An 18,078-nucleotide genomic window follows, 5' to 3' on the forward strand; every position below is an offset into this window, starting at 1 on the left:
AGAAGAATTCTTCTCTTGTTTAATTGTTAAAATAATACCAACAATTAAACAATGAGAATTACAAATGCTGTGCAGTGCTAGAGTTGACTATTTCTTCCAAATGCATCATTCAGTAACACCCTAGTAACAGAAGAATCATTTTATAAGAACTAAATGAGACATCAACCGCCCTTCAGACTTTACCAGGTCGATACAAATGACATAGTCCTTGGAATGCTCAAAGAAGAGATGGGGGTAGGGCAGTCTGGGCTTTCTCTCAGCAACACTTGGCCCAGTTCTCCCTCGACCCCCGGCGTGGCCTATGTTGATAGATCAGCGAGTCTTCCTCACCCGGACACCTCAAGGTTCCTCAATCCCAGCCTCTAAGCCAGGCCTGGCTGCCACCCTTGGCTCCCTTCAGCTCTGCCTTGCTGCCACGGCCTCTTCAGAAGCCTGAGGTCTCCTCTGAAACCAGGATGAGGCCCTGACCCCTGAGGAGGCCAATCTTGGGACACAGGCCTCCTTCTCCAGGGCCAAAACAGAAACTGAAGGTTTCAGTCCCAGGCATTGAGCACTTTCCATGTGCACTGATCCACACAGACGCCATCCCCAGGCCCCTCTATGATGTCAGGTGGTAGCAGGGGGCTCCAGTATCAGCTATATCTCTAAACTAGCCTTGCCCTCAGCAGCCCGTGCTCTGGCCCCCACTCAAAGCAAGGTCTCCCTTGCAGATCATTCTGCCTTTCCTTCCAGCAGGCCCCACTACCTCCTAACAATTTCAACCCCAGAGGCCAGGAGTCACCTTTATTCCTTTCCCTCCCAGAGGACCCCCCTGTTCCTTAGACAAAGTGGCCATTGATCCTCAGTGACTTTAAAGCTTCCTAAGGGGAGGGGCTTTAGAATGTCATCTGAATACAGAGCCAGACCAGAGCTCAGAGCTGACCCTGGGCTTCTCCAGCTCACAAGTTTTAAGCTCTTTCTACTACACCTTGCCACCAGCCAGGTGCACATATGAAAGTAACCACATCAGTGCCCAGCGCATAGTAGGGATTCAATAAGGACCTGTCCCTGTCATTTTGTTTTCTCCATTGTAGACACAAAGTTGGAATTAGGGCCTTCCAGGCCACAGCATGCAGAGAATTCTGAGCAGCCAGGTCAAAGCCAATCTGGTGGTTAAAAACCCAGCGTCCACAGGAGCTTGGCTGCTCTCCTTTTGAGGAGGAGGTAGCCAGCTAGCAACTGTTGCCCCCAAACTCTTAAGCCAGACTCAACATTTCCACACTGCCTGGCCCAGAACCCTGAGATCTCCACCAAATACTTGTACCTCTGCTTGGAGAAGTCAAAGCTCTTTCTGGAGAAAATGAAAACAGCCCAGCACACTGGCATTCCAACCGCCCACTCCTGGGCTATAGTGGACTGGCCCAGTCCGGGTATTTCATATTTTAAGCTGGTGGGCTAGGCTCTCCCCCAGCCACCCAACTAGCAACCCCCGATGATTTGAGGTCTAGGCCCCCACTGATGGCCAGGATCCCAAATTGATGCTTACAGAAGACAGCCCTCACTAACCTTCATGCCTCCAAGTTTCTGCCCTGAGACCCCCTGATCAATACCCTGGTGGTGGATGGCCTTGGGCCTGACACCTGCCAAAAACAGATGACTGGCTTTTGAAGGCATTTCACAGTTGAAAGGAAACATGTTAACTACCTCTTGTTCTAGATTCTTCGGTAAGACAGCCTGCTAGGGTCACAAAACCTCGGTCCCCTGAAGAACTGCTTTCAGAGTGTTATAATCTAATACTGTGTCCTCCTTTATTCAGGGGTTAAATGAATCACTCACATGAATGACATCACTGTGTCTTCTAAAAAGTTGTTATTGGAAATATCCAATGGTCCTGAGAGAATGACCCAGAATTAATTACTCTTTGTGTTTAGTTTCAGGCATATTTTATATCTGCACCACTTTACGGCTTCCTAAAATCCTTTCACATTCTTATATCTCTCCCTTCCTCTCTCTCTCTCTGATCTCTACAATAAATCTATGAAAAACAGAGCAGACCTTACTATTCTCATTTTATAGGTGATAAAACTAAGGTGCAGAGAAGTTAAATGATTAGCTCAAGGTCATCCATTAGAGAGTGTCGGCATTGGGTCACCCATGGAGAATCCAGAGCTCTTTCCACTGAACCGCCCTACCTCTAACCTAAAAGATTTGTCTCTGGAGCCTAAAAGGAAATGTGTCCTCATCACACAGGAACATCGGAGCATCTCTGTCCTGCCTTCAAATCCAGTGTTCAACTGGAACAATCCATTCCTCACCAGATGCCTGATAACATCTTTTCTCTCTGTTCCACTTAGGGGCCCAGTTGTGATTTTTATCCAAAATTGTTCTATTTTACCTTGTGTTTAGCACCACTCACGCGAAATGCATTTGTAATGTGCCAGGGGCCGTGCTGGGTGCTCCAGACACAGAGACCTTCATTCACTCACAAATATTCTGGAGTACCTGCAGGCTCTGTCCTGGGCTTTGGGGCACAGCAGACACCAAACAGATGCTGTGCCTGTCCTCATGGGCTGGCCCAGCTCATAGCCTGGTGGGGCAGTGGACAATAACAAGTAGTGATTACAAAGCAGAGTTATAAAGACTTCACTGGGGACACCAGCCCCAAGGGCCAGTGGAGGGTTCACCACTGAGCTTTCGGTGCACCTCAAATCCTTCCAGAAATGGATGGGGCTTTAAAACACCCCCTAACTTAAAAACCCTATTCAATGAATGAAGCTCAGACGCAGACCACAACTTCTTCATTGGCCTCAAACGCACAATCCCCCACTGAAATAAGAACCAGTTTTTATGCAACTACATAGCATTTCACATTGTCATATGCATTATAATAAAATGATAACAGTGAAACTTAGTACAAAATCTACTCAGCGTGGATCTCTGTGCTCAATGTTTTACATGAATGCTCCAAGTCAACCCTCAAAATAACTCTCTGAGAGAATATCATCCCATCTTATGGTCAAGGACACTGGGGCTCAGGGGACAGGCAGTGTCAGCATGCACACACAGGCTGACTGATGCGCAATGTCTTTCTACAGCATCCAGCTGTCTCCCCCACACCCCACAGGCACTGAAAAAAAAAAACTAGCATGCCATTTATAAACGTCAAGATTGGCCTCAGAATCCTCCAGCCGTCACTCAGTCTCCAAATAGTTACCGAGCACCTGCTATGGGTTAGAAAGTGTGCTGGACATTACGGTGAGCCAAAACAAACCAGTTCTTGCACTCATGGGGTTCACAGTCCCCTTGTGGAGCAGGAGGGAGACCAATAGGGATCAAATAATCCAACAAAAGTTAACTCGTGGCTATGATAAGCACTAGAGAGGAAAGTTCATGGTTCTTAGAGAAAACATGATAGGGGATTTTGCCTAATCGGGGAGGACAGAGAATGCACACCTGATCTAGGATTTAAAGGATGAAGAAAGGTGGCAAGAGCATTCCAGGCCATGGTAACAGCTCATGCAAAGGTCCTGTGCAGGAAGGAGCACACTCACCCAAGACACAGAAAGGACCATGTGACTGGGCCTAAGGAAGAGAGGGAGAGTGCTCAGCAGCAATGCTGGGAGTTGGCAGGGCAGACTCCAGAAGGCCTGCAAGGCTGTGGGAGAAGCTGTGTTCCCATCCCAAGAACAATGGTGAGTCCCTGCATGGTATCAAGCTGGGAGGCCGCTGGACTGGATTGCTGGGTCAGTGGTCTTAATTGTCTTCTCTACCCGGGGGCACCCACCCACACCATCACACTCCTCATGCTTCATGGTAACGATCCCTGGGCCTCCTCCCCCATGTGCCTTTGAAAGCACGGCTATTTTGGAGTTATCTCCATATGCTGTGTAACAAACCCAGAGCCTGGCACCAAGTAGGTGCTTAGCAAGTATAGCCTAAATTCATAAAAGAAGCACCACTAGTACCCTTGAGATGATCCGAGTCTATCAGGAGGCACACCCAGACATAAACACTGCCACCCTGAGTAAACACAACCGAAGGTGACAAGTTCTGGAAGCGACAAGTTCTCCAGGTGCCAGGGGATAGAAAGCAGATCTGTGTGAGTCAGGTGTGTAGACAGACACACTTAAAGTGAGTAGAGAGTGCAGGGTTGGCTATGTATGACTGAGTGGGTGGACAGAGAAATGGGAGAGGGTGGGGTTGAATCCCAGAGAGAGGCAAGCAGTTGGGGGTGAAATTTGCAAGCAAAAAAAAAAAAAAAGCATTGCCGCTTGCTTTTATTAGAGGAAAAAAACTTGCCGCTTGCTTTTATGGGAGGAGAATAACTATACGAAGATGTTGGTTTACTCAGAGCGTAAGCTACAGAGATCAAAGTCAGACCACCCAGATTCAAGTCCCAGCTCCACACCTGGTTGTTGTGATGTTAAATAAGTCACATAAGCTCTCTAAGCCTCATCTGTAAAATGTGGACAATAAGAGTAAGGACCTCATAGGACTGTAGTGAAGACTAAATAAATGAATGCTGCAAAGCACTGACATAGGTGCTGACATATGGTAAGCACCGGATAAAGGTGAGCTACTGTTGTTCTAGTTTCTTTTTCTTCATCTACCTACCTGCAACTAAATGTTCCCATTTCCTTTTCCTTCATTTATGACCATGAGATTTAGAAGCTCTCCACAGGCTTCCCAGTTTCTAGAATTCCTAGAGTCCAGGAAGGACCTCTGAAGGTTAGTTGGGCTCCAGAGGATGCTTTGTGGAGTGACAACCAAGCTGACTCTCCCATCAAAGCCAAGGCACTCTTTCAGCTGAACTTGGTGGGGGCATTCGCACAGGCTCTGGTCATCTGCCCCAGAGCGAGCATGTGGGTCCCCATCAGCCAGTTACATCCCTAAAATAATTCTGGGCATTTTTCAGAAAGGCTTCAGTGAATGGTAGTTCTAGAAACAAGACGATTTGGATAATATAGTGATGATTATTATAAGTATGGCCGTGGCTTTCAAAATCAGTTTTCTCTGAACAAAGTCAAGTGGATCATAAGAAGAGTGTGAAAATATCATTTTTCTCTGTGCCACCTCCTGACCCTGGCACCATGAGAGTAGCAATAATGCATCACTCCACAAAGTCCTTCTTTGGCTAGATTTTTTCTGAACAGTGACTGATGATGTCCTTGCCAAATGGCAGAAGAAGGGGGTCTGCTTCCACCAGCAGCTGTGGAACATGGGCATTGATGAAGACAGATGAGTCCACTCACTCAACACTTTGGATCTACCACTAATTTTCTAGATGACAACGACACTTCATCCTTCCAGCAATGTAGACTACTCTAAAAAATTCAGAAAAGTAGAAAATTGGCAAAAGAATGCCCCAATCAGCCCAAAAAAGTGTTCAATGTTCATTCACACAGCCAAGAATTTTCAGACTCTTAAATCCCAGCTCATAATCAATGTACTCTTACTTTACTCACAATTCTTTTTTTAAATTTTTCATTATTATTATTATTTTGAGACAGAGTCTCCCTCTGTCACCCAGGCTGGAGAGCAGTGGTATGATCTCGGCTCACTGCAACCTCCACCTCCCAGGTTCAAGTGATTTTCCTGCCTCAGCCTCCTGAGTAGCTGGGATTACAGGTGCACACCACCACACTCGGCTAATTTTTGTATTTTTAGTAGAGATGGGATTCCTCATGTTGTCAGGCTGGTCTCGAACTCCTAACCTCGTGATTCACACGCCTCGGCCTCCCAAAGTGCTGGGATTACAGGCATGAGCCACTGCACCCGGCTTTTACTCACAATTCTAACAAACTTGGTTATCTAGTTTGGGGTCCAGACCTATTCTGTCACCATCAGGGAGACGGTCCCTTTCAAGCTGAACATACCCAGTTCCTGAGTCATCCTGGCCACCATAGAAGAATAAAGAGCAGAAGCTTCTGGCCCAGGAGCAGGGAGCCTGGAAGAAGCCTTGCTATTAGGGGATTCCAGAGAATATCTTTTCTCACTATACCCAGATCTGCACTGGACCACCTGACTCACCAAGGCTGATGAACTGGCTTCATTCCCACAATTTCTACTAGGACCAGAGCCCAGTCTAGCCTCCTTTGGCTCTCATGCTCTCTGGAGATGAGAGTGAGATATCAGAACATGTTTCCTAAGTCCTCCGTCCACTGGTTAGTGTACTGCTCCAATAAACTGACCTCCTAAAACCATAATGCTTCTCAGAAGCTGGAAAGTATTTATTTCCTAGGTTTTGATGTACCTTGGAGGATGCTGCATGTATTTGTCAGAGGAGAAGAGAATGACATCAGCTTTGCACAAAATCTTCTATTGGAACATCCAAGCACCCTTTCCCCTTTTTACACCACAACTACACAGCCCCCAAAAGCACTACATAAGAACGCAAAAGAATGAATAAAGAGCAAGCAGAAAGCTCACCCCCACACGGCTTGGCATACAAAGCACTTCCTCCATTTGTTAAAACTCTGCCCATTAATCCTCTTAGAACTGGAGAGCTGGAATCCAGGCTTTTAGATCTATTTGTTTGATAAATATTTATTGAGCTCCTGCTCTGTGCCTGGCCCTGATATAGTGCCTAGGGGGACCACAGAGGAGCCAGACACACCCAGTGCCTGCCCTTTTGGTGCTAACAGTGGAGCAGGGATCCTCGATTAGGGCTGCAATTCACAGAGAACAGCAAAGACTTCCCTGTGGTCTCAGCAACTAACCCAGCACCAAACCCAGATGCTGACCCTATCTGGGGCTCATACACCCACAGTTTCAGCCTGGCTCCTCTGTGTATCCCTGGAAAGCCAGGTACAGACAGGGAGGCATTTCACCAGCCTCACTGTGCACTGTTACATAACACTAGAGAAGAAGAAAAGAAAGTAATAGATAGAATGCAGCTGCTCACTGGGCAAACCATGACATTTAATTTCCTCACCTTCCTAAAACCAAAATAAGTAACAAAAAACGTTAGAGATAAGAAGTCACTTACATTTTACTCCCCAACAACATGGCGGATAACCAACCAGGTGCCTGGAGAAGGGGAATGCCTTCCCTTCCCCCACATCCTCTGCTAACCCCTCCTGTGGCTGGGCTATGCCACGTGTAATTGTTTTTGTCTATCTTGACCACCTGTTGAACAGTGAGCTCCTCAAGGGCAGGATCTGTGTTTCATCCATCTCTGTATCCCAGAGCCTAGAATAGGGCCAGGTGTAGTAAGTAGTAGGGCACTGTAGAAGAAACAGGCAGTGTCTGTGGCAGCCAATCAGGTAGGCCCCACCCTCCTTTGACGAGAGAACCTACAGGAGATGCAATCAGCTAATGGTCATCAGCTGCAGCACCTTTAAGACCTGCTACAGCCTTCAAGCTAAGAGCAAAATCTCCCACGGCGGACCTCAGCCAATCACTGAGTTGGGTGGGGATTCTAGAGCCTGGCTCATTGTGTCTGATAGGAAAGTCCTGTAATGGGCAATCTTGGCTCTGGAGCTCTTCCTACCCAACTCTCCTTCCTTCTGCCTCTCCTTCCACAGGTGTCAGAACAGCATCATGGACAGAGCATTTCCCTACCTATTCTTATCTTTCACAGGGATGGCTTCCAAGATCTCTTATGCTTACAAGTCTATCTTGGCATTTCCTTCCTGAAGGACCCCAAATGACAAGTGTCCACCCAGTGGAGGAGAGCCACCCAGGACGACCTCTGACATACACACTGGACTTTCTGTGGGCAATGAATAATCTTACTGTGTTAAGCAATGGAGATTTCAGGATTTGTTTGTTAATGCAGCACAGCTTCATCTACCCTAACTAACAAAAGACATATATCCTAGATACTGCCTCTTTAGTACCCCTGTTGCATTGTTATCTTGCACTTCCAGCTTGCTAATTTCCCTGCTGAGATCTCAGATTTCTGTATGAAGAAATTGATGTTACCCGCCCACAGGGAGGGAAAGCCAAATATAAAAAGAAGGTCCCTTTAAAGATAAAGTTAGCATGCTAACATTCTTAGCCCAATACCAAACACCAAACAGGCCCTTAGTGTATTAGTTCCACCCACCACCCCAACTCATTCTTTAAAAAGGAATTTGGGGACAGAGAATGTATGTCCATGGATGCCTGCCTAGGTCTGAGGAATTTCTGAGGTGCTCATATTGCCCTCATATTGGGGAGCTCGGGGGTTGGTGCTGGTAGGCACATGCAGAGGGCAGCTACAGCTCAGCAGTTCGCTTAGCCCTGATATGAAGCACCACCTCAGTCCTTAAATGAGGGAGGAAGATCCTGGGAAAGAGACAAGACCAACCATCCCAGGGGGTGTTAACTCAGAAAGCAGACTCGAATAGATGCACCTCCAGTTTAGCTCCTCACCATGTACTCATGCAGGCTGCTCATTAAGCCCCATAAGGTCCTGAGGGATGAGACTGACCCTACCCTCAAGAGCTGCCAGCCAGTAGGGGAGAAAGCGACAAACACAGCTATGACACAGGCAGAAGGAAAGACACGCCGGGAGACACACATGAATAAGGGCCTTAGTGTCTGCACCCTCTTCTGCCAGCATGCCTTCTCTGCAACACAGCATCAGAAAACAAGGGACCCGTCACACTGCTCTGTATTTACTTTGGGCTTTGAGCTGCCCCACCCATTATACTTATTCCTTGTCACAGTCCTGGGAGGTCAGCACAATGATCCCCAGACTGTATGGAAAGAATAACAATGGGAACAACAGAACAGCGATATATTTCCTGAGCACTCGCAGTGTACCGAGCATTGATTGGATTATGTCACCTGGATCATCTCATTTGTCCCTTATGCACCTGATAAGGCAGTTGGTATATCAGCCCCATTTCATCAATGAAGAAACCGAGGCAAACAGACCTCACCAAGGTCACCAAGCGGGTGAGTGGTGCCCAAATGAGGATACAAACCCAGTTCTCCTGACCCTAGGTCCAGGGCTCATTGGACAGGTGTGACGTGAGCACGTGGCCTCACCCCTGCAGGGACCCTCTCTCCTTGTTCCCCTATGGTGCATCTAATTCCAGTGACTGTTCTGCCAATGACACACACCCCTTCCCCAGACATTGGTTCCCTCTCTGTTGCCCCTCCTGCCCTGTCCGGTCTCAGTACTGCCCATTCTTCACAACACCCTCTCCTGCCTCCCTGTCTCCATTCAGGCCCCATCACCACTCCCTTCAACTGTTACAGTAACTTCCCAGTCCCTCCGACTCCAGGCTCATTCTGTCTCCGGTCCAGCCTCTTCATGCCCACCAGCCTTGATAGGATTCACACCCATGTTCAAAGACATCACACGGCTCCTTGCAGCTCCAGATTAAAGTCTTGATATATTAAACCTCCAGATTAAACCTTCTTGACATAGCATTCAAAGCTGTCCACACCCAGCACCAGCTACCTTTCCCTCTACAAACCCTGCATTTGGGTAAAAACATCAGTGCTCTCCAAACACACTGCACACTTTTTTGCTTCCATTTTTGATCTTGGAGACCCTTCCTGGTATCCAGTGACCGTTTCCCAGAGCCTCTGCCTCTCTCTGTCAACTTTATATTCACTCTTCCAGGCTTATCTTCTCCAGGAGGCCTCTCTGGACCTATATGATCTTCCCTTTCTCTTAATGCCCCTGGCTTCTATTGTTTCTTTCTTCAATTTAGCACTCCCCAGCTGCCTGCCTTTGTGGCTATTTGTGATCAGACTCACTAGCATACAAACCCTTAATGGCCTCTGATTTCCTTGGAGGAATCACCTCTCCCCCACTCTGTGTTCAGGTGGTTGGGTGAAGCTGACCTCACCTCCCTCTCTCATCGTGAAAGGAGGGCAGAAGTTCTAGGCCTGGCTCGTCAGGGTCATGTGACTTGTTCGTGGATAAACACATGACCCAATTCAAGCCAATGAAATATAAGCTGGAGACTTTTGCTAAAACAGTTGGGAAAGCAACACTCTTCTTACTGGAGTTTCTAAACTGGAAGTGTGTAAACCTGCAGCTTCTAGAGGCCATCTGTGCCACCACATGGGGAGAGGCTGCCTGAGAGTGAAGCCAACACAGAAGAAATCAAAGCCAAGAGGCAGAGAGGAAGACATTTTTAAAGCTATCATTTGAGCCCCTGGATTTGGCCATGCCTGCATACAGCACACCTTAGGTTTTTTCAGTTATATGAACCTGTTAAAGTTGGGTTTCTGTCATTTGCAACAAGAGTACTAAACAACACACTCACTAAGAGCCAGGCGGCACGCTGGGCAGTGGGGGTGCAGCTGCAAAGAAGATGTTAAGCCTGAATCTGAAATTGCTCATGTTCTTTTTAAAATTTTTAAATTTTATTTTGTTTTATTTTTGAGACAGAGTCTTGCTCTGTTGCCCAGGCTAGAGTGCAGCAGCACAATCACAGCTCACTGTAGCCTTTACCTCCTAGGCTCTAGCAATCCTCCTGCGTCAACCTCCCTTGTAGCTGGGATCACAGGCGCATATCACCATGTCAGGCTAATTTTTTATTTTATGTAGAGACAGGGTCTCCCTATGTTGCCCAGGCTGGTCTTGAACTCCTTGGCCTCAAGCAATCCTCTCACCTCAGCCCCCCAAAAATGCTGGGATTACAGGCATGAGCCACCACACTCAGCCTATCTTTTTATTTTTTAATAAAATAAAAAAGTTTATTTTTTAATAAAATAAAAAATTATATTTTATTGTACTGAGATTTAATTAACTATATTGAGATTTAATACAGTTAAACCTGTACTGAGATTTAATTATCTTATACACTTTAAAGGGGTGATGTTATATATATATATATATATATAGTGTATAATTCCATGGCTTTTAGTATATTCACAGAATTATGCAACCATCTCCACTATCATTTTCTACCTTGCATTAGAAATGATGAATACGTTCTTGCCCTGTTCTCTATTCACCAGCTGTCTCTCTCAAACCCAGGGCTATGTTTTACACTTTTCTGCAGCATCAACAGCTCCAGTACGTGCTCAGTAAACACCTGCTGAGCTGTACTCAGACCTTTTTGGGAAGCGCAGCCTCAATTCAACAGTCCTTTAAATCCTTTCTAAAGCATGGTGAATAAGGGGAAAGATCTTTGGCAAAGCCACTCAAGAAAAAAGACAAGCTAACCAATCACTGGGATTTCTACATTAGATCTTGGCATCAGGGTGGTCTTTCTGACAGTTTCACCCCTAGACTGGGCTTCTTGGCTCCCTGAACTTTCTCTAAGTTTATTATTGAATGATTTAAGATAGTAACATGTGGGAAAACATATAGGTCCAACAATAGGGGAATGATTAAATACGTATGGTACACCCACAGGATAGAGTAGTATACAGCCACCAAAAATCATCTTTACAAGGAGGATTTGAGGACATGGGGGAAAACCCATGATACAACATTAACTGAAGGAAAAAAAACATAAAAGAGCATATGGAGTATGATACATAAAATAGTAAAAAATGACAACTGGAAGGGAATGATGCTAATTATTAGAGGTTATTATTTTTGTATAGATGGATTATGGGCAATTATTTTTCTTTATGCTTCTCTGTAATTTTCAGCTTTTCCACAATGAATGTTAATCAAATTGAAAAAAAAAACATTATCTTTAACTCATTCCTTGGCTATTATTTTATTTTATTAGTGTGGCTACCAAAGAATAAGAAACAACCACATGGAGACAGGAAGACAGGAAGATCACTTGAACCCAGGAGTTCAAGGCTGCAGTGAGCTATGATGTACCACTGCAGTCTCACTTGGGCAAGAGAATGAGACCCCCCAACTCTTTCAAATTTAAAAAAAAAGGCATTTTCTCTCAGAGTTTTTAGATCAAACATTAAGTAATATGGTATATTTACCTTTTTACCTTGACTGCCAGGAAGCTCAGAGCTAAAATATAATACTCAATGCAATAACAAATTTAGCCCAGGTTCTTGGTATAGTAACTTCTATGTTTCTACATAGTTTCTGGTGCTTTCTTTTATCTGTATTTTCCGTTGTCTTGCTTGTTCAAATCCTCATTGGAATATATAAACAAATATTTGCTGAAGCCATTTGGTGTTACACCAGAGAAGCAGACGTTCTGATAGACAGGTATTCTGTTTGGCTGTTTCATTTTTACCAAAACACATGGCATTGAGTGGGGTTTTGAAAATCTACCACTATTCTACTTACAGAAGAGAGTCAATCTGGATGTAGGAGGCTCCTTTATTGAGACAGATTGTCCCCGGTGACCAGATTAACCCATTCCTTGCTAAATCTCCATCTCTCTGCAGACCATATGGATAAAAGTCCATACTGGTGCCCATAGTCACTGGCCATTGAGGCCACTGATTGACAGCAAATGTCAGCAAATCCAGCCAAAATCTGTTCACTCATCCACCCTGTGTTCAAGTCTACAAACAATGTGACACAGCCTGCAAATAATTAGGCAGTGTCCACAAAGACAGTCAATCTGAATAAACTAGACCCTAAACACTCTAACACTGGCCACAAACATTCTTTAGATAGCTCTGGATTTTGCTGCAAATTACCTAGACTGATCCTTCCTTCACTCTGGCTCAGGGAGAAAGCACCTCTACTTTAAAGACAAGGCCACTTGTGAATTCACAGGAAATAAAAATGAAGGAAGGAGTCTGGGCACGGTGGCTCATGCCTGTAATCCCAGCACTTTGGGAGGTAGAGGCGGGCAGATCAGCTGAGGTCAGGAGTTTGAGACCAGCCTGACCAACATGGAGAAACCCCATCTCTACTAAAAATACAAAATTAGGTGGGCATGGTGGCACATGCCTGTAATCCCAGCTACACGGGAGGCTGAGGTAGGAGAATCACTTGACCCCAGGAGGTGGAGGTTGCAGTGAGCCAAGATCATGCCAATGCACTCCAGCCTGGACAACAAGAGCAAAACTCCATCTCAAAAAAAAAAAAAAAAAAGGTGGAGGAAGAGGAGGAAGGGAGGCAGGAAACATTTATGTAGTGCTTACAGCATGCCAGAGCATCTTCTACCCTGGCTTGTTATCTTCCTTAAGCTGCGTGTCACCTGCAGAGTACACATAATATTCCCACCTAGGCTTAGAGAGATTAAATACCCAGCTCAAGGTCATCCAGGGTGGAAAGTAACTAGTTTCTCACTAAAACCCAGGCTTCAGCTACACCAAAGCCCTGACTCTGGACCCCTTCAAAAGACTAGAGACACTTCTCTGTTGGCACAAGCTGAAATTATCTTCTGCCTTCCTTCCCACTGTTTTCTAAATATTCCCACGAATTGAAGAGTCTTCTGACTGCCTCATCCTCTTGACTTTGGGTCCTCTCACTCAGAAAGTCATCAAGACACACTTGAAAAATAAAATCTAAAGCCTTCAACCCACACCCTGAAACGAAGCACCCATCTCTTTGCTGCCACAAACAGACCAGTATGAAATCTCTTTCAGGGCAGCTTTCTAAAGGGAAGAAACTGATGATGAAAACATTATGCAGCTGACAATACTTGGTGATGATGCAAGCAGGGCTGCCCTATCTAAAAATGTGTTTGTCCCCAAAAGACCGGCTTTGCAGTGACCCCTCCAGAAGAATATGTGCGGTAGCAACAGAGAAACTGTCAAGAAGATATGCCCCCGTGTAACTGCATTGCTCTCTCCATTTACGTGTGCCAGACAAGTACCCCCACAGAACTTGAGATGCTCGGGCAAAGACGAGGGCGACAGGAATGTCATTCGGAAATGATTTCACACCGGGTTAGCCCTGCACAGCCAGCCAGCTTGCATCCTCCGGGGCAAAGGACGCCTCTCCGCCTGCAGCAGCCTGCGCGCACCGCTGCCAACTGCCACCGGTTCCTTCACCTTTTATTTACAGCGCAGAGCAAGCTGGTTCACCGGTGAAGCGGGGGAGGCAGGGAATAAGATACAATCTAGATTCTGCTCTTTCTCTGGGGACATAAACAGGGTCCGACCAAGGAGGAGGGGAAGCCCAGATTGCACCACCAGAGCGGTAGCACGACCCTCCCCACAAAAGGGTTCTGCACCTGGACTCCAGCAGAAGCGCCTGGAGAGTCCCAGGAAGCCAGGGTCAAGCCCAGCGCCTCGGCCCCGCTCCGCGCGGTGGAAGAGGCGCCAACCGAGCGTACTGCACAGCAAATCACTGCCCCCTTCAGGCCGCGTCTCAAACGCTGCGGCCGGAGCACAGAGGCTCGCTCAGTCTGGAAAAACTCGCAAACCCGACCTTGCGCGGCCAGTGATCGCTCCTCCAAGACCCGCTCGGCACGCTCCAGCCCTGGGCTGGCGGTGAAGGTCCGCTCTGGGGCTTCAGGCAGAAGGGCGTGGGGAGGGGTGTTGGGATGGAAAGCCCTTGGCTCTCTGGCTCCGCTCAGGACTGCTCTCCAAGTCCGTGCTCGGGCTACTAGGTAGGATGCTTCGAGCCTGAGCCAGGAGAAACTGCCTGCAACCGCCCGGCCAACAGCAGCGGCGCGGCCAGACACCACTGCACTTCCGGGACGAGAACTGCCAGGGCACTTTCTGAGCAACTAACCCGAGGCTGGGGTCTCCTGAAATCGCTCTGGCCACAGGCAGCGCCGGGCGCGTCCGGGCAGAAGCGCTGCAGAGCTGGTGGCCCCACACCTGCCCGCGCCGTGCAGGCTCAGAGCTGCTGGCGCGCACCAGGCTCTCAACCACGTTGCACGCTCAAGCCCCTTGGGTTCCGGAGCCTTCCGGACCTCAAAGCGCGGCTCGGCTTCCCTGGGGGCCTGTGAGCAGGCCCGCGGCCCCTCCGGCCCTGGGTGGCCCAGTTTGCAGTCAATGAGCCTGTTCCTCCCACTCGCACCTCGCAGCCCCATAGGCGGGACCTGGATAGGGGCAGTCAATGTAGGCCTTTGGGGGTCCAGCCCCCACCTTCTCCACTCCTTTTTCTCAGGTCAAAAGAGACCCCAGTCTTCTATCCCACCCCCACCCCTCCCCACACACACATACACCCATAAGACCAGAGGAGGGGGTGCTCAGCAAATGTTACCAGCTGTGCCAGCCAAGCCCAGCAGGACCGCGGGGGGTGAGCACTGGGCACCAGCCCTCTGTGCCCTCGGCAGACGCGGGCCGGTCAATCGGGGCTCTGACCAAAGGCCAGAGGTTGCCCCTGTCCAAACCACCCACCCCACTGCCCCCCGAAGCCCCGACGGCACGGGCAGCCGGACACTCACCTCGGTGTCATAGAGCCGCAGGTCGAGGAAGTAGGGGCGCAGGAGTGACTCGTTGCGGATCTGCTCGATGGCCAGTTCCACGGCGGGGAGCACACCGCGCCCGATGCTGCCCTTGGCCACCTCCTTGGTGAGCGGCATGAGGCCCATGATGGAGAGCGGCGGGCTGCTGGGCGGCGGCCGTGGGGCGCCCCGCGCCCAGCCCCAGGCCCCGGGCGCCAGAGGCAGCAGCAGCGGCAGCAGCAGTAGCAGCAGCAGGCGCGCGGGCGGCGGTGGCGGCGGCGGCGGCGGCCCGGGCTGCCCGGAGCTCCGCGGGGAAGCCATGCCGCGCCGCGGGCTGCGGGCGCCGGCTCACTCGGCCCGCATGGCCTGGCCCGGCCCGCCGCCCCGCGCCAAGCTCTTCCCGCGGCGCCCGCGCAATGGCGCCGGCCCGGGCCCCTGCTCCGTCTCGGGCTCGGGTTCCGGCTCGGCTCAGAACGGCCGCGGCGGCGGCGGCAGCGGCGGCGCCCGTGACGGATCAATCACGCCGGGAAGGGGTGGGAGCCAGCGGAGTGCGGGAGGCGGGGAGCAAGCGAGCAAACGCGGAGAGGGGGGCCGGCGTCTCCGCGCGCGCCTCTCTCCGGCGCTACCGCCCCGCACCGGGCCGCCTCCGCCCGCCCCCGTGCGCGCTCTGAACCGCTCTCCCGCAGGGAGCTGCTAGGCGGCAGCCCCTAGAGCCCGGCCTGGGGAGGGCGGACAGCAGGAAACGCGGGAGGCGAAGCCGAGGCTTCTCAGCGGCGGCTCGGGCCGCCTCCAGGGACGGGGACGAGCCGTGCGCGCAGGGGGTGGGGGAGGCGCTGGCGCTGCGGCGGCCGCGGGGAGGGCCACCTTCCCAGCACACGCACACATGCGCCCCCGGCCCTCCGCCGCGCCAGCTGCCGCTGCCCGCGGACCGCTGACCTCCAGGCACCAGAGCGCCCGGGGACAGCGATCTGGGAATCGGGACCGCGCGCTGGCACACGCAGTGGCCGCCGCCGCTCTGCCGAGCGCTGCCTGTAGCACCTGCACTGTGGTTTGGAACCGCTTCTTGGAGGTCTGGCCGGGAAGGTCTCGGCAGGCGAACGTTCCACGAAGGCGTCCCAGAGGCATCTGCAGCCTACGCTCTCCCGTTCTGCTCTGGCGCCCACGAGCCCCTGAGTCCCAGGGGTCGCTGAAGACGCCTGCAGGTGCTCGAACGCCCGTTGGTGACAGGCTGCTCGGCCTTTAGGGCCTTGGCTGAGGATACCCCTTTCCTCCCCCACCAGACGGAGCGACCGCCCTTTGCCAAACCCAGGCAAAGCTGGGGTCCCAACCTTACGTGCGCTACCGCCCCCTCCAGGCATTTGACCTCCCCGCGTCCCCATTCTTGACGGGCTCCGCCCTAGAAGTCTCCCGGGGTGGGAGCACTATCCTCAGGCCAGGGCGGGGCCGCTCCCCTGGACTTGGCCCTGTCTCTTTCAGGTCGCACTGGCCAATCTTAGCCAAAGCAGTCCCGAGCCAGATGTACCCAAGTGAGCTGACCTAAGACCTTGGATTCCTTGTGCCTCTGCATACTTCAAGAATGGGAAACATGGTCATTAATCTATAAAGTCCCAGGGGCTGATTAATGCGAGGAACACGTAGGACATCAAATCACAAAACATACTTGAGCCTGACTGTGGGAGATATTGACGACCTTGTAACAAGAATGGGAATTTGACCTTCGCTGAGTACTTACTGTGCGCATTATGATGTAATCCCCACAACCGCCCTGTAAGCATACTGTGTTACTCACCCTTACTTTACAGGTGAATACACTGGTGCTCAGAGAGGTTCTGTAGCTAGTGGAAGCACACAGAGCTACTGGAGGACCGGAACCCAGAGCCAGCAGGAACTCCGTGCACGGTGCAGTGGGAGCCAGGGATGTGGGACTGCAAGTTTCCTCTCCAGGAGGGGCACTGCCCTGACTCACTTGCTCTGGACATCGGTTCCCTCTGGCATATGGTGAGGGATTTGGACCGGATGATGATGATGATGGCTACACACCAGCTATACTGGAGTGAGGCAAGGGCAGCTCTGAATCCAGGCTGAGTTGTTAGGAAGCACGAAGATGAGAGTGGAGGCTGAGCAAAACTACTAGAAAGTACCTTGGACAGCGCCAGGGGGAACCAGGCCAAATTCTCCCTGCCCTAACTTCTCTTTCTAGGCTTCTGTAGACACCACCTCTCCTGGCTCCACTTGGCATTTCCTTTTCCCCAAGCTGGAGGGTTTGCATGAACAGAGCTCACCTGAGCATCTCCTCTAGGAAGGGAGGAAGGAAGGAAGGAAGGAAGGAAGGAAGGAAGGAAGGAAGGAAGGAAGGAAGGAAGGAAGGAAGGAAGGAAGGAAGGAAGGAAAGAAAGGACAGAGGGAGAGAGGGAGGGAGGGAGAGACAGAGGGAGGGAGGGAGAGACGGAGGGAGGGAGGGAGGGAGAGAAAGAAATGGTCCAGAGGACAGTGTAATCCCCAGATACTCGCTCTACTGCTGTCTCACTTGACATCACAAATATCCTCTAGTCATAGTCTTCTGGCACCTCAAACCCTCAGCTCAGGTTTCTGAATGAGCATTTTCACTTGTTTGTTGTTGTTGTTGTTGTTTGCTTGTTTGTTTTTCATTCTTTCCTTTAGTCATTCGTGTTCTCCTTGCAAGCTGTGCCAATATAGAGTGTCCACTGATACCTACATCTGGGAATAAGTTGAAAGCTGGGTAACTTTGCCTGACATTTACTAAGAGGTTGAAGGCCCTGCCTGGCATCCTCCCCTACAGCCCCTCTGTCTGCTTTTACGGTGGGGTGACCTGGCCCCAAGATGCATGACGTGGGATCTGCCCTGAATCAGGGGGCACCAATCTCACTCTCCATCAGCATGGCTCCAGGCCAATCTCTGATCT

At 50.0% G+C, this 18,078-nt stretch overlaps 1 protein-coding gene across 1 annotated transcript in view; it reads right to left on the reverse strand.

Annotated features, from left to right (window-relative positions):
- Positions 1–15,933, reverse strand: part of GABBR2 (gamma-aminobutyric acid type B receptor subunit 2) — a 420,626-nt gene extending 404,693 nt beyond the window's left edge. Inside the window, exon 1 of the mRNA XM_010357632.2 lies at positions 15,156–15,933. Within this exon, the coding sequence (XP_010355934.2) occupies positions 15,156–15,476 (321 nt within the window). The 5' untranslated portion in view covers positions 15,477–15,933. The remainder of the gene's footprint in view (positions 1–15,155) is intronic.
- Between the last annotated feature and the right edge of the window lie 2,145 nt (positions 15,934–18,078).

This window comes from Rhinopithecus roxellana, chromosome 16 (assembly GCF_007565055.1).
Source record: "Rhinopithecus roxellana isolate Shanxi Qingling chromosome 16, ASM756505v1, whole genome shotgun sequence".
Taxonomy (NCBI): domain Eukaryota; kingdom Metazoa; phylum Chordata; class Mammalia; order Primates; family Cercopithecidae; genus Rhinopithecus; species Rhinopithecus roxellana.